Source organism: Aplysia californica, unplaced genomic scaffold (genome assembly GCF_000002075.1).
Source record: "Aplysia californica isolate F4 #8 unplaced genomic scaffold, AplCal3.0 scaffold00045, whole genome shotgun sequence".
NCBI lineage: Eukaryota > Metazoa > Mollusca > Gastropoda > Aplysiida > Aplysiidae > Aplysia > Aplysia californica.
Genome location: NW_004797315.1, coordinates 656,169 through 672,843, shown reverse-complemented (window position 1 = coordinate 672,843; position 16,675 = coordinate 656,169). Strand labels below are relative to the sequence as shown.

The following is a 16,675-nucleotide window of genomic DNA, read 5'->3' as shown; positions in this document are numbered from 1 at the left end:
CCGTGGGTTTGGGGGGGGGGGTTAACATCTTTTTAAAAATGCACAGTTTTTTAATCTGTGGTACGGTCGGTTGCACTTAAGAAACATTACAATTTTGTCGACATAAGAATTCTAAACGCTGAAATTTGAAATAAAGACAGAAAAAATACATATCGTAGCCCCCTTTTTTTAATAGAATGAAACACTCTCTCTCTCTCTCTCTCTCTCTCTCTCTCTCTCTCTCTCTCTCTCTCTCTCTCTCTCTCTCTCTCTCTCTCTATCTCTCTCTCCTTTCAAACTTAGCTTTCTGAGCCTAATACATTTTAACAGCATACCGACGAAAACTTTGTAACTCATACATATTTTATTTTTGTTTCAGTTCTGTTTTCTACGCCTCAAAGTTTAAAAGGCAGAAAACAACATGCATTTCGTGAACTATGCAAATGCTTGTCTCTAGTTTGTGTATGATGGTTCGAAATGTGCCTCAGCATGCCCTTCGGTCTGCTGACAATCTGTCATATCGCTACCTTAGAATTACAAAGTTCTATCTGACATTTTGGCCGTTTTGAGTGACTAAAACCTTGAGGTCAGACAATAGATTATGTTCTATCTGGTGTATCAAAATCGTAAGTAGATCTATATTCTTAGTCATTATCAAGATATTCAAAGAGTTCTGTTCGAAAAAGCCACACCACGTTGTGAAACTCAAAAAAATGTTACGTCACATTTCTCAACACAAGGTACTGAGCAAATAGAAATATTTAATTCTAGACAACCCAGATATCTGTCGTCTTAAGTTATCTCACTATATCGTATGCCCACGTAAAACCAAACGTATATGTTCCGTTTTCTCCGAGCAGCTTGAACACACTGTTTATAAAAGAACTTTTTTTAAAAATAATCAAAACTTGCCTGAATAGTTCTGACTCAGTAATCTGATCTTTTTTTTAAATAATGACTCCAAAATAGAAATGTTGAAGTTAAAATTGCATTTGCGGGTAGAAAGCAACTGTTACTTTCCTTGCAAAAAAAAGGAGGGGGGGGGGACAAAACATTAGAGAGAAAAATATTATTTTTTGGAGGCTTTGATTATTCTTTTTTGCATTCTATAATTTCAAAATATAACTACATACCCTTTATTACAAAAGGGTATGAGATCATAGCTCGCTATGGTTAAGACACATTCATTTAAAAATTGTCACCAAAATATCGGTCAAACTCCCCTTTCCATAATTCGTCTTTTACTTTCTATGGGAAGCAACTGCTTTAAATATAACCTCAGGAAATAAAATAGTATGAATAGTGTGCCTTTTTACTCGAAACTGACTTCCGTGGGTGTGTGTGTGTGTGTGTGTGTGTGTGTGTGTGTGTGTGTGTGTGTGTGTGTGTGTGTGTGTGTGTGTGTGTGTGTGTGGCATGGGGGAGGGGGTAGAGTGTATAAGTTGAAGAGCTTTTTCTCCAACTCCCTCTGTCTGTTGTCCTCTTACCCACAAACCAGACCATTCTTTGATGTCAGCTTTTTCTTAGTCTTCCTCCTTTCTCAGCTACCTTCAACAGTTCCATGCGTGATGGTTGTTGCGATGAGGCTGTCGTGCCGGGCTGTATGACCAAACCACGCGAGTTTACTTTTTTTATCGTAGCTCTGGCAGTAGTTCTCGAGGTCCAGAAACTATAAAAGTGTATTTTCAATTATTGTTGTCCGCACATTTCATCATCATCAATGCCTTTCACTTTCACCCCTGAGGCCACATACAAACTCCTTCCATTTATCTCTATCCTGGGCCATCCTTCCTTTCTCGTTCCAAGTGAGCTTCATCTCTCTCATGTCCCTTTCTACACATCTCCTCCATGTTCCCGTGGCCTAATCCTGCCTTGGGCTCCCTGTGGGTTCCACTGCAGCGACTGTCTTATGACGTTTTCGCTGTGCTTTCTGAAGGTGTGTCCCATCCATCACCACTTTCTTGGTCCGATTTCTACGTCTTCCTTCTCTCCTGTCCTTTCCCCCAGCTCTTTATTTCTTATTCTATCCAGCCACTTAATTCTTAGGATACTCCTCGTTCATCTGTTGATGAAAGTCTGCACTTTATTCGGCACTGTCGTTGTTGTCTTCCAAGTTTCGATGCCTTACAGGAGCACAGACTTGACGTTGGAATTGAAGAGTCGAATCTTGGTACACAGTGAGATGTTTGCTTTCCAGACATTTGATATTTAGTTGAATGCTGACCTTGTCTTGGAGGTTCTTGCTTTTACATCTGCCTCAGTTCCACCTTTACCATCGAAGACACTTCCAAGGTAAGTAAAGGAGTCTACTTCTTCCAGGGGAGTGTCTTCCACTGTCACCGCAGGGCTTGAAACTTTCCCTAGCTTTACTACTTTCGACTTACCCGGATGTAGGCCCTATACGTAGGCCAACATTCCTTGATAGGCTGTTGGGTTCCTTAGTCTTTTCTTGCATCTGAGCATGTGGTCCGCACATATATTATCCCATTTTTTAAAGAAATTTTAACACTAAGAGCGTGATATGTCTCTCCGTTTCGGCCAGTTGTGTCTAGGATTCACAGCCATAATATAGCAAGACGGAGGGGACAAGGAAATGTGTGCAGTTTGAATTATATTATTGGGACGCAGATATTATTTTTAGTGATGTCCCGGATTTTGCAAAGTTGATCATGGCGGCTGCTACTTTATTCTTTATTGTTATTCTCACCTGAGACGATGTTCCGCCGTCTTTTGTTGTCAACGAGTCAGTTTGTTTGAGTAAAGAGAAGCGCATCGACACACTTATGATCATTTCATTTAGTGCAAGGGAAAAGTAAGAAGACACGACAGACAGAAACAACAGAAGAAAAGTAAAGAAGTAGGACCTTCCAGTGGCGCCCTCCAACCACCCACACCGAGCCAAGATATAAATAAACTTAAATGTTTGACACCTTCCAGTTCCCCATTGCTCATAGTTATTTTAGCTTAGCTTCCTTTGGTGGTGGTTACCATAACGTTTGACTTTTGATGTGTTCTCACTTCCATTGCACATGATCAAACACTGCCGTTCAATTTGGTTGAAAGGTTTGGCAGTTCATCGTTGGAGCCCGCTATGGGGGTCTGCCTATCATCCGCAAATCGGAGGTTTTACTGACACAGTGTTCTAGTGTTCAAGGGAGGTGTCTCTCTTAATTCTTTCAATTTGTTTGTTAGCTCTAGTTTGTTTGGGTAAAGAGAGGCACATCGACACAATAATGGTAATTTAGGGCTTTCTTTCAAGAAATAGATTGAATATGATTGAGGACAGTAGGCAACCTTGTCTTCAGGGGTATTTATCTTTGTCGAGATAACAACAAATAACAACTGACAACAACAAATGACAATTGATAACAACAAATAACAACTGATAACACAAAAATACTTTGAGTTCCAGCCTAAAAAATCAGTATTCGTGTAGTCAACCAGCCCCTACTTTACGTTACGTGCACAACTCCGAGCAACTACCAGAAGCACAATATTCTCTATCAATGACCGGAGTTGCGTCCTTTTTATTTGTTGTTTACATTCAAATCGAAAGTCAAATCGAAAGTAACAATTCATCGGAAAAAAAAACAACGTAATCCTGTCTCTTCATATCATTTTTTCTCACCAACATACATGACATGACATTTTGAGACATTAAAATTAAATTGATCAATTGATTAAAATTATACATTCCATTATGATTGAATAGCCTAGCTGTGGTGACACTTACTGTAGTTTCAGTACCGCGGGGTACGTCCTGTTGTATGTATCATGTCATCACCTGTTGTCCTGTCATACAGTTTTGTGACAATGAAAATATCTTCTTTTGGGGATTGATCACCTTGTGTAAGCACGTTAGTGTTGAAATGTGTCGCTATTTTGTTGTTACCAGTTGTTATTTGTTGTTATCAGTTGTTGTATCAATGTAGTATGTAGACTACCGGTACGTGTACATGTACTTTGGACATTATGAAACGTCACCAGACCGTTATGAAGGAGGATACTCACTCGATGGCAAGATGTGGGGGCACAAGGGCTAAGGGTGAACAACCCACAATGCGGACCGACAGCATCAAGGCAAGATGGATTGGGCTAAATGTGACAGAGTGGTTTTGTTTTGGAAAGTGTTTTACGGCGCTCACAACTGCATAAGGTCATATATACGAGCGCACGCGACAAATTAAAACTAAAACATTTTCAGTTTGATAGGAATTAATTTTGAAACTTGCCCGGGTGGCAGCCGAAGCCTACTCTCGATTTTGGACAACCAATGAATCTTTAATAACGTGCACAACTTGCACAGCAGACCTCCGAGATTTTTCGCCCAAATCTGTGAAGGCTAGGCAAGGAGCTTAGAATTTACTTTTAATCTCATTGAGGCTAGGTGTAAGATGTTACCTACCCTAAGATCAGCGTGTGTGGTTGAAAGAAAGTAGCAAAAATCAGCAAAGGAGTAGCAGTAGAAAGGCTGCTGAAAGTGAAAGAGTCAGGAGCCCAGAGGGGGGGGGGGGGGGGGGGGGGGGGGCGCAGAAACTGGAGGGGAAAGCAGACGACAGAAAATGATTATTAGAGCAGGAAAGGAGGTGAAAGGAGGTACGTGAAATGAGAACATTTCAGAGAAGAACATTTTCTGTCGCTGTCAGGCTTCGAACCCGGGACCTATTGAATGAGAGGCAAACACCGGAACCTCTAGACCACAAGAGCCTCCAGTAAGAGTTTTACAGCACTTAAAACATAAATAGGTTATTATACAATATAAACGCCGGAGATCAGAGGTGCTACTAAAAGGTAACATAGAAAAGGAGGAGAGATCGACAAGGACGATACACGGATATTATATTATTAGAGGAAAGAAGGAGCAAACCACACCAGAACACCCGTCAACCATTGACAACAATTTAAATTTGAGTAAAACATCAATCAGTATGAAAAGAACGCACATTTACCTCCAAAGTCATAAGATTTTAATTGAGTTTACTAGTTTGGTCCATTCATAAAACAAATGGTGAGTAAAAAGTAAACGTGACAAAAAGTATCCTTACAACAACTCCAGCATAGCCATCAAAGACAGAATTCACATAATATTAACATATTTAACGAGGAACAATTTAAATAAAATATATATGTACAAAATTATGTACAAGTAGTACACTTTCCTTGTTGAAACTGACTCACAATAAAGAAAAAGGGCATCTTCCTATGACTGAAAACATAACTTTCAAAACTCATTACGATTTAATTAAACATCTCTACTTTCTGACCACAAAACAAAAAAAGGAAAGACGACAATTCCGCCAGTTTAATTTTGAGTAAACAGATCACAACAGAAACATGATAACAGCCATTTGATGTATGAGAAAATCAAAACAGATAAACAGGAAGAACAGAGGTAAAGAAAAGAAGTAGGGCCTACCAGTGGTGCCCTCCAACAAACCACTAACATGTACCGGTATCCAGAAGTACAGGACTTGAATCTCTGTCAAAAATGGATAGGTCTACACAAATTACGGTAAGTTTCTTATCCCTCCAAGAAAAGAACATTTTGCGTCTCTGCTCAGAAGACTGATGTAGCAAGACCAAGTGTTCTAGTTTGAAAAATATATTGCTTCAAGATAAGTTTTTTGTTCAGAAATTTGTCCTGTTAAAAGGAATGAGTAAAATGACTTGCGAATGCTAAAAACAAACATGAGATTTTTCAAAGAAAAAGACAGAATAGTTAAGTGCTAAGAAGCAAAATTATTATAGGCAGACAAGGTAAAAAAGCATTAATTTTTCTCTTGTGTTAATTTGTGTTTTTATTATGCAGGCTTCGACCCTGTCTGTCAGGGCCAACTAAAGCTAAGAGTGATACCTCTCAGTAGAAAAGACTGAGACACCCAGTAAAAATTCTCTCAACTTGGGAATCGAACCATGGTCCCCTGTGTGCGACAGCCAAACAGTGAAACACCCACAGCTACACCACAGACGCTGGTGGAAAAATGACGAAGAAAAGAACGCCATCCAAAGTAAAATACAGCACATCTTTATATGCCATTATAATATTAGTATTTGAACGGTTGAACATGCACAACATGAAATGATTATGTTTAGAGGGTCTATTTACTCCAAAACACATTTGGTTGCTTTTAAGCACAAGGGGGCTATCCCGAAAAATACTGTTTTGAGAAAATCGAAGGTAAGGTACATGTATTTGCTCCTTGTTCAGTTTCTTTATTAAAAGACAAGGAGAGTTTCCTCCATAACTAAACAAATATACACACCAATGAAACCAAACTTCTTCTATAGGAAGGGCAATGCTCACTTTTGATGTAGGTCATGATTTCTGGAAACCCCCGAAATCTGGGTTAGCCAGCTTGTCCTTAAAAGTAAAAGCGACCATTTGTGTGATGATGCGGTGGAATCAGGTACTCATCAATTTTTGGGCATGTGTAGATATTAATATTATCTAAAAGCTTGTTTATTTGTTTTGCTTTTAATAAAAAGAAAACCTGTTTATCTTGAATAGAAATTGAGATATTTGCGATTGAATAAGGGAAGAGGATGTGATGGCATCATCAAGTAAAAATAAAATACAGGAGAGAAAAATAGGACCTATCAGATATCCTAACCATAAAGAATCTAGACATTGTGCAAAAATATCATGAAGTACATTAAAGGCGTACTATCAAAATATCTTCAAGAAATCAGAGACGAATCAAAAGTTGACTCTTAGTGCTCACACAGTACAGAGTAATTTTGTTAAGAAAATTTTGGAGTATCTAACAATTTTCGCAATGAGTAGATTTAAAAAAATACCTTTGTTTTTACTAACACCTTCCTTGATCAATACAAAAAGAAGGCTTTATCTTATCCTAGGCTTTCTCAGTCGCCTAGCTTATATCACAAAATATACCCCCAAAAATTAAAAAAACACAAAAAAATTCCATTCATACAAACCGTTTGATTTCATATTCGAACTTATTCCTTACAGTTATTCAAATTATCCTCAGGTCAAAGAAAACTGGTGATGGTAATTTTGGTACATGTACAGAATTAATGTAATCCATCATAATCATTTTTAATCCAAGTGATTAAACACAGAGAGCTGCATTTATACTAATTAGTCAGTATACACATGTATATCTCAAACATTGGTTGCTACAGGCCATCTTTCTAAAAAAAACCAAAAAAACTACGTTTTCCAAATAACTTTTGATTCCCCAAAAGCTGAATTTTGTAATTTATAGGACTACATACTCATTTATATGATTGTCTTTTCAGTTCTAGGCAATATTTTTTAAAGTTGCAGCATCAAATAAATTTAAGGGCACATCTACCCAGGGTGATAGGCCTTTTCCTGCTTCACTATTGGCATTAAAAAAGTTTCACACTTACAGCATAGTCTTTGAACTTTCCGACAATATTCAGTGAGTTGAGCACAATAAAACAACGCCTTCCATGATCTGACTCTGGACTCTGGGTGGCAAAGCTCAGAACATAAACAAAAGGATATTGATAAACATTAAACAGCTTTATTCTGCTTATATCCTTACTTCAAATTTGACTTATGGCTTAAAAGAGAGGATTCATAACCAGTCCTATAGGCCTATAGCTTACTTAAACTAAACCAACAATTCCTTAACAAACACACAAAAAAGAGAAAATGCTTTGATGACCAGATACAAACCATTTTTTTCCGAACTATAAAGTTAAATTAAAACATTATTAGAGTCAAAATTTGGAATACATTAGTGCATTTTATCAAAAGTTATTAAGTGTTAACGACAACAAAAATTATATTTTTCAAATAGACAACCTCGAGACACAACATTGACAGAAATGTTCATGTTACATTGCAATTTTTGTCTAAAACAAAAGTCAAGGGAATGTGTGCTATATGATTATTAGTATCTTGAACAGGACAAACCATTTAGTAAGTAGAGTGAAAAAAACAAACAGTATACACCAAATCAGATTCTGATCTACAGTAATAATCAGTGGGGGTTTTTTAAAACATAATATACAGTATCTCAGCATTAGTCAAACTGGCATACAGATGATTTACTCATGCTGCATCAGCACCATTAGAACATTTTGTACTTAACAATTTGAACCAGTTATGAGGGCTGTCCAACAAGTATATACATGGGAACTGGATACAGTTCCAGATATATTATGTAATAATAATAATATTATATAAATGTCACATATATATATATATATATTTTAATGCTTTATACGCTCCCATCAACACAATTTAGATCTTTTAGGAGGTGGTTTCTTTGAATGTCAGCTTCTGAAATGAAAATTCGTAGGCACCCTGCACATGGATCACCTTCTATATATTCGTCCATCCGTGCACACAGCACTTTTCATATACATCATGTGCTTGCTATTCACTCATTATATCAACATACACATACATACAGTATAACACGGATAGGTCTAACACAGAACACTCGAAATCACGCGCCCGTTGAACAGTGCCTGCTGTCCCGTTTTTTGTTTTCTTTGTCTTTGTAAGATATCCCTCGAACTACGGATCCCTCGAACTACCGAGGCCGGTCCCGACGAATTTGAGCTATCCGTGTTATACTGTATATATATGTATACACAGCAAGGAGTTCACTGAAAATCTTTGTAGGATTCTTCACCTTTCATTTGTAAGAATTGTATGGCTCCACTCAAGTTTCTTTCAACCATTCCTCTACAACTACAGGAGTCGCAATGTTCGATGTGACATTATAGAGATTCAATATTATACCTTCCGTGGTTTAACTAACTAAAAGGTTTTTAGGCGGTTTTTTTTGGTAAGGTTTCAAAGTGTTTGCAACTGCATTAGGTCATATGAGCGCCATGGGGTGGATGTCAACAGAGAAGTTCAAAGGGGGAATCAGGCTTACTCAGTTCACCTTTCTAGCCTCAACAGCACAAAGTCTGCTTCAACTATCAAGGCACCCCGGAAATAATAGTTCACAAGAGAGTGACAAACATACAAAAGAAGTAGAGCAAAATGGCAATAGTAAGGGTGAGGAAAGAAAAAGCAGCAGTTCCCCCTTTGTTGTTCCGGCACAGTATGAGCATGACATTGATAAATCAGCCCATTTACAATTCTACTGTGCATAAGAACATGTTAAAATATATCCCCCCTTTGGGAATGTCCTAAAGACAACTTCAGTCAGTAGTGCTGCCCTGGTAGGGGGTTGACTAAAAGTGCTTTAGGGAGAACAAGTAGTGTACATTCCTAGCTTTTCCTTTTGTGTCCAGTTAAAAAAGTACAAAATTACTTTTTAGTTTTATGACCATTTTCACACCATTTTTCAAACAGCCTTTGTACTTGATTGATTGAGTAGATGTTTTACGGCACTATTGACTCAATTTTGGTCATTTAAGCGCCAACAGGTTTCACCGCAACAAAATCAGACGTGTTTTAGTAAGAGTCTCTCGGAGCTCACAACCGCACACGGTCACAGTATTCTCATTGTTTGTGTGTGACGTGCATGTGTCCTATCTTTAATCTGGTAAAAATTACTTTTTCTCTTCGTAGGAGAGACAGTGGTTTCCTGGGCGCAAGTTTCAGTTGAATGTAATGGAGTTTGTTGTGTATTTGTTGATTCCAAAGCCTTTGTACTTGTACAACAGATCTACACATGTACCTACATAAAAGACAATCTCAAGAGACTTTTTTAAAATATCAAATTCAAATTTTTTGTATCTTTCTTTCATTGGATCATGCTTCCAAAGTTTTCCTGTGAAACAGACGAGTAAACAGTGATTAAATGAAAAAGTAAAGACAAAGTAACAACAAGTGTCAGTTTCAACATTTGTAACTAATCCAGCAATCATATAAACTGCAAAAGTAAAATGCAGAAAGCTATATCTTTCCTCTTGAAAGTAATTCCAAAACTCCATCTGGGAACTGCAATGTACACGGGAATCACATAATATTTGTAAAGATATATTTTCACAGCACCTCTTCACTCTCAGCTACTGTTCTATATATTTTAAAAATGCCACGTAAAAAAAAGGAAATGATTTCACAAAAGAATGTCAGAATGTGTGGAGCAGCAAGGATACACAGGAAAGCATAATAATCATACATGATGTAATTGAGGCTGACAAAGTTTTACTCCCCCATCAACAGTATTAGATCATTTGTGAGGCATGCTGACAAAATGAATTACTTCTCGCAATCCACATTTAGAGATGTTGGCCAAAAATTGACACAAGGGTAAAATTTGTAAATTTTCTAATGATGCCATATATTATATTTAAGTATAACATGCCTTTTATTATTTCATATTTATAAATTGAAAAAAACTCCACTTATAAGTAGGCTACAAGCGTGATGTACCTTTTTCCATTTGGGTTCGAATCCGAGAAGTAACTTAATTTTATCAGCACTCTTCACATTTAGGAGGCAATCTGATTCCACCCTTCCTGTCAGGGTTAACTTAAAAGGAGAGGAATACAATGCAGTGTCCCATCATAAAAATGAACATATCAAATAAAAAATATTCTCCTGTCACTGGAATCAAAGCCGTGTCTTCTGCATGCAAGGGTGAAGCCGTAACTGCTACACCACAGAAGCCAGTGCAGGAAAACAGAACCAATACACAACAATAAAGTTAAAAAGGTACCCATTTTATATATGGGTTCCATTCATGGAATAGGCTCATGATCAGGGTGCTTAGAACGCATGTGGCTCTGCAAAGAGGCCTTGTAGTTGAATCCCTGGCTGCAAACAGGACAAGAGAAAGCTTTGTGCAAGGAATGGACTCGCATGTGAATCTTTAGATTGTACTTCTGGGAACATTTTTTCCCACAAATATGACACTCGTATACCTTTTCAACAAAGTGAACAGTTGTGAGATGTTTCCTCAAAGCCCCTGCATGCCTGAAGACTTTTGAACACACAGAACAAATTATCTGTCGATTGCCATGAGCCCGCACTATATGCTCCTTTAGAGACCTCTCATTCTTGAGCGTTTTGCCACAAACATTGCACTGTGCGTGCACCTCAACTTCTGGATGCATAGATTTCATATGATTCCGTAAAGAGTATAACATGACCCCACACTTTGGGCAGGGACGCCTGGGGAGGAACTGAACGTACTTCTGGTGAGTGCGCAACGTCTTCAGAGATGGGAATTTCCTGTCACAGTGATCACATGGCAGCAGCTTTTCCAGGTGCTTCTCCTCATAATGTCGCTGTAGATGACTACGCATGGGTAAGTTATCGCCACAGAAAATGCAAGTTTTCCAATGCGTTGCTTTATGACTGTTGAATTCACTCACAGTTTGGCATTTTTCATTACACACTGAGCACTGAAAAATAGGTTTACTCTTCTTTTTCTCTGTGTGCTTTTTTTCACAGTGTCGGGCGTAGGCATCTCTTGTTTTGCAATTATACCCACAAACACAGCACTTATAACTAAAATCACTTGCATGATTTCTTCTAATGTGTTCAATCAGGGATCCATTCTTCATCTTAGCTGAACAAATAGGACAATCAATCATACCGGGGTTTTCCATACTTTCAGCTAATTTATCAGCTGGGCCAATACCATGCTTTCTTCTTTCATGTGCTATTAAATAAGCCTGCTCAGAAAAACTTAACCCACAGCGTCCACAGGTGGCCGCACCGATCTTCTTCTTTCTTCGATGAGCCAATAATAGATTATAATTTCCAAATGTCTTCTTACAATATTTACAATGAAAATTACTGTTAATATTTGCATCTTGTCCATCCATGTCACATTCTTCACTCACAACATCTTTTGTTTTACTATCTTTTAAAGAAATACCAGTTCTGTGTTCATTTACTTTTACCAATCGACGGGTAGCCGTTTTCTTACCGTGCCGTGAGGAGCAATGTTCTCTCCATAACAACTCTGTTCTAAACTTTTCTCCACACACACAACACAGATACAATGGATTGGAGAAGTGAACAGAGTCAAAATGTACCACGCACCCACGATCACTCACAGACTTCAAGCACAGAGGACAATCACTTTTGTCTCTGAAAACTTTCAAATCCACCCATGGGAATTCATCATCAAACTGTTGTTTCAGGTCCTGTACCTCAGGGTGAACACAGCAATAGTGAGCCAACAATGAGCCTTGAGAGAAGTGAACGGTGTTACACACCCGACACATCACCTCACACTCTGGATTTAAACGGTGCTCTACCTTAGCTCTTCTGGATGAAAATGTCTTTCCACAGAGTTCACAAGTGAACCGGGGGGCAAGACGCTTGCCACTGGCCACTTCTTCTGTTGGTCTTTTGGCAACTTTGTCTTTCACAACAGTGTCCTTCTCTCGTTCACTGCATCCTTTTCGCTTGGTTGCCTTGTGAATGGTACAACTCGAAACAATTGCACTACTAGCGTCACAACTCCTTTTTTCATCTGCTTTCTTTTCCACACTGGAATCTTCTAGAATTTCTTCTACATCCAATACAACAGAGTCAGTGACTATCTGCTCATTTCTTTGGTTCACATTCCAGTGTTCATTAACAGTAACAGAGCAAGCAGTCCGACCATCTTTCTCCACCAAACATGAGACTTTAAGATTATCATGGTGTTCTTGGGTTTCTTGTTTTGGTAACATCAGAGTGGCTGCACTGACAGCGGAATTTTCTGGGTTTGTAGAGCTGCCTTTGGCCAGTATACCATGTTGATTCTCACATAGGGACCAGGTATCCCAATGACAAACCTTTTGAACTTCCTTTAATGTTAAGTCATTATCAACATGCATCAAGGTGTTTTTAGTTTTTCTCGTACAAATTTGCGACAATTCTATCTTTGCCAAACTACTATTTTTCAAAGTTTCCTTTCCTTTTCCTAAAGTTAATAAAGTCTCTGGTCTAAAATTTGTATCTTCACAATCATTTTCGCTGACAGACCCTGAGTCTTGATCAGGAGAGGAATGACAGCTTTTGACTGGACGAGTTTTGCTGATTTCTGAAGGAACCTGACTTGAAAGAGATGTAAGAGACTCAAGGGGACTACTGTTTGAGGATGCTGAGGGAACCTCGCAACAGAGTGAACTTTCTTCTTTTTTACAAGTCATAAGACCTGTGAGTTCACTGTCTCTGAAATTAGTAAATAACGAATCTTTGGAGCTTTCGGTATCATTGCTTGAGTTCAACACCAGGTCAATCTTGACAGTCCTGGTAAACTTACTCCTCGAGAAAAACTCTCCATCAATGAAGACATCTATATGTCCTGAAACATTAAAAGCTTCACCACAATTTTTGTCTGGATCAAAGCGAAACATGTTTGTAATGCTCCACACTTAGTGGAACCTACTAATCAAGTTTCCATGCAGATGAAACAACAACAGCTGTAATGGCAGCAAACAAATGAAGCTGAAATACTGAAGAAGGCCCTCACTGTCCCTGGCACTGACAGATCTGAGATTGAGTTCAATGAACCACTGTCATGCAGAGAGCCCACCACAAGGCATGAACCAGGAAGCCTGAAAAGACACAAAGAAGGTAAAAATATAAGGTCTGGCATATCCGCACACTTGGAGTACAGAAAAAAATAGCGCAAAGTGCAATTTAGCTTGTACTCCTGTTTAAAAGAACAAAACCAAAAAATTATTTAAAAATTTTTCAGTCAGCAGGTGTTTCACACCCTTGGAAATAAATCAAAAGAACCAAATATTCCATTACAATCTCCCTAGCCCTTCAACAGTTTATGTTGTCAGGTCAAGCAAGCTGACAGGCAAACATCATACCTGTTGATCTGCTAAGCCCCCAGTTAGCCTAATAATAAAACGACCTTCATGGGACCAGAGTATTTCAGTGTTAAGCTGAGTACTAATGAAAATGACAAAAAGGGGAGATGCCTATTATTACTTTTAATTACCTTAATTGGTCAAAAGTGAATGACATTATATACATTTTTATTAAATCCCTTTCTTGAACCTAAGGTGCTATATACCCTGTTCAGCTTTTGGTCAATGAGCAAGAAAAGTAAGATCAGATGCAAGGCCTTACAGCATTTACCCTAGACATAAGTTTTGAAGAGCAGCTAACCTTTGATAATGGAACAAAACGGGAACCTTAACCTCAGTCAGATGCCTTGACTGCATAGAATGAGTTTTCAGAGACGGGTGACGCTGTTTACTTGAAAAGGTTTTCCATGATAGGCCTACTACTGAGTTACTCAGTCTAAAAATTTTAAAAACATCAAACTGATAAATCATAGCGGCACATTATAAAGATAAATTGAAAATACAATAAATAGGGGGGCCTGCCCAACTAAAGTAAAGACAGTCGAGTCAGCAGCTTGCATCATGTCTCTCATCTCCCTGACCCTCGAATTCAAAACATATGAAGCTACAGCAAACACCTAGCACACCTCTGTGATTGGCCTAAATATAGATGACGCATTCCCGCCAGCTATTTTTGACGTCTTCCGGGTCTTCTCTCACCAGCTGACTAGAGATCTCACCGTGGCGGGCCCGCTTTGCCACTTAGCATGCGCTACGTCACTAGGTTTCATCGCAGACCGCTTGGGCTGTGTGTGCTCACGCGCGTATGTGTGTGTGTGAGCACACTCGCTTGTTGTGTGTGTGTGTGTGTGCGCATGTGTTTGTGTGTGAGTGTGTATGTGAGTGTGTACAACTTCGAAGAGAAGGTAAATTTATGGAACGAGAATTGCTGAGATTGTTTATAAAAGATAACACAAATTAATACAAAAAACAAAAAAACACGCGAGATCTAGTTAACAGTTATTGGCGAGGGAAACCCAAGAGCCTTGGGGGAAATCCTGGAAGACAAAAATAGATGGTGGAAATGTCATATATATTTGGGCCAATCACAAAGGTGTGCTAGGTGCTCGCTATAGCTTCATGTATTCGAAACAAAGCCACTCTCACAGCACTCAGCACTGTACTCTGTGCAGGGGAAGGAAGTTAGGAGAGAGAGGAGGACGTAGGGATAGGCCTATTAGATTGAACCTATGTTGTGTGAAATGTTGTGACAAAATCTGTAAGTTACCATGTGAGCAAAAAAAAAGGAAAGGAGGCATGCCAAGCGTGATGAAACAGCCCAAAATACAAGCGGATAGCTAGAGAACAAAAACTAAACGCCATTGGCTGATATTAACATTCTTCTTCTTCTCGATCGATCATACTTGAAGTCTGGTATCTGTCATAAATTGTTGGGCCATCCTGCTCAGATGCTGGTATTTACAGTAACAGCCATCTTATTTGACGTCATTGAGGGATACCCTTTTTGACAGTCATGGTGGCAACACGACCAAACAATGGCAGCCTGCAGACTCGGATTATTTTCTTTGCAACTTGCAAAACTATTTGGCTCGCTTGTCTGTGATTGTGCAGCACCCTTCTTCCGCCCAGATTGACTATGATGCTGAACACTACGTAAACTGAGAAAAAGAAAAAGATTAAGAGTAGACCTACTTATGAAAGCAAGTTCAAACAAAGTTCAACGATGCAGTGCAAATGATCGACCGCTACTATCCGGATAGTTTCTTTTAAAGTTTTATAAGCATAAGAAATTAAACACTTACAAGAGATTGGACTCAATAGGACACAGAGCTGCAAATGGAGTAGAGACCTAATTCGAGACTGCAAGGTTTGCAAATAATCGATATTGTGGGGCGGAGCTTATCGGGGCTGCCACCATCTTTGTAAGTTCAAAACAAAGCAGCGTACGCGGCGTTAATCTCTTTTCAAAACATGCAGCTCAGACTATATTGTCTCTCAAAATTTCTATTTCACTGTTAATTACAGCATTATAAGCACTCCCGTACAGTAATAATATAATAAGGATGGTAAGAAATCTTACTTGCATCAAATTACCAGCTCACTTAGTCGAATATTTACAGTAACACATGTACTACACATTGTGACGGTAAGATAAATTTTTATTCATGTTTTAAACAAGAAATTGGGATAATTGGGATCAAAACAAAAATATAAATGGGATAACAAAATTTTCAGGAATTTTCGGTAATAAAACTTCGTCAGTGCAAAATGATCATAACGATGTCATAACTGAAATTATTTTTACAAAAACGTAGACTTCTTGACTTTAAAAAAAAAGAGGACAAAATATATTTCTAACAAAATTGAAAATGATTCCACAAAAGTTGGAGTGAGGGTGGGATGCCATGGGCGAAGAATGAGGAAGGCGAGGGAAAGGCAGATGAGAGTGAAGTACGATGATGGAAATGAACCAACCCCCCCCCCCCCCCCAAAAAAAAATGCAAAGAGGGAGGGGCACCTTTAAAACACCCAGACAATTTATCAAAATTGTTCAAAATACAGTTAATTAAAGTGTCTTCAAAACTTAATTACAAATTTAAAATTATAGGCTTAAGTAAGAAGAATTTCAAAACAGAATGCACATTAATTATGACGTTTCTTATTTGACAATGTCACAATCCGTGCACAGGCAGAAGACACATGGTATCGAACATGTTTTACAGAAGAATTACTAAAAATACACTATGCAATAAAAATTCACAGACGGACACTATAAAGTTGAAACATTAGTAACTAGAAACATTCATTAAAACATTCATTCTCTACAGATAGAAAAACATTTCCGTTCTCTCTCTCTCTCTCTCTCTCTCACTCACTCTCTCTGTCTCCCTCTCTCTCCCTCTCTCTCTCTCACTCTCTCTGTCTCCCTATCTCTCTCTCTCTCTCTCTCTCTCTTTCTCTCTCTCTC

At 38.5% G+C, this 16,675-nt stretch overlaps 1 protein-coding gene across 1 annotated transcript in view; it reads right to left on the bottom strand.

Moving 5' to 3' along the window:
• Window positions 1-10,248: 10,248 nt before the first annotated feature.
• LOC101848417 (zinc finger protein 616) overlaps window positions 10,249-16,675 on the bottom strand; it is a 9,329-nt gene continuing 2,902 nt past the window's right edge. The window contains exon 2 of the mRNA XM_005092352.3: window positions 10,249-13,443. Within this exon, the coding sequence (XP_005092409.1) occupies window positions 10,624-13,242 (2,619 nt within the window). The 5' untranslated portion in view covers window positions 13,243-13,443 and the 3' untranslated portion in view covers window positions 10,249-10,623. The remainder of the gene's footprint in view (window positions 13,444-16,675) is intronic.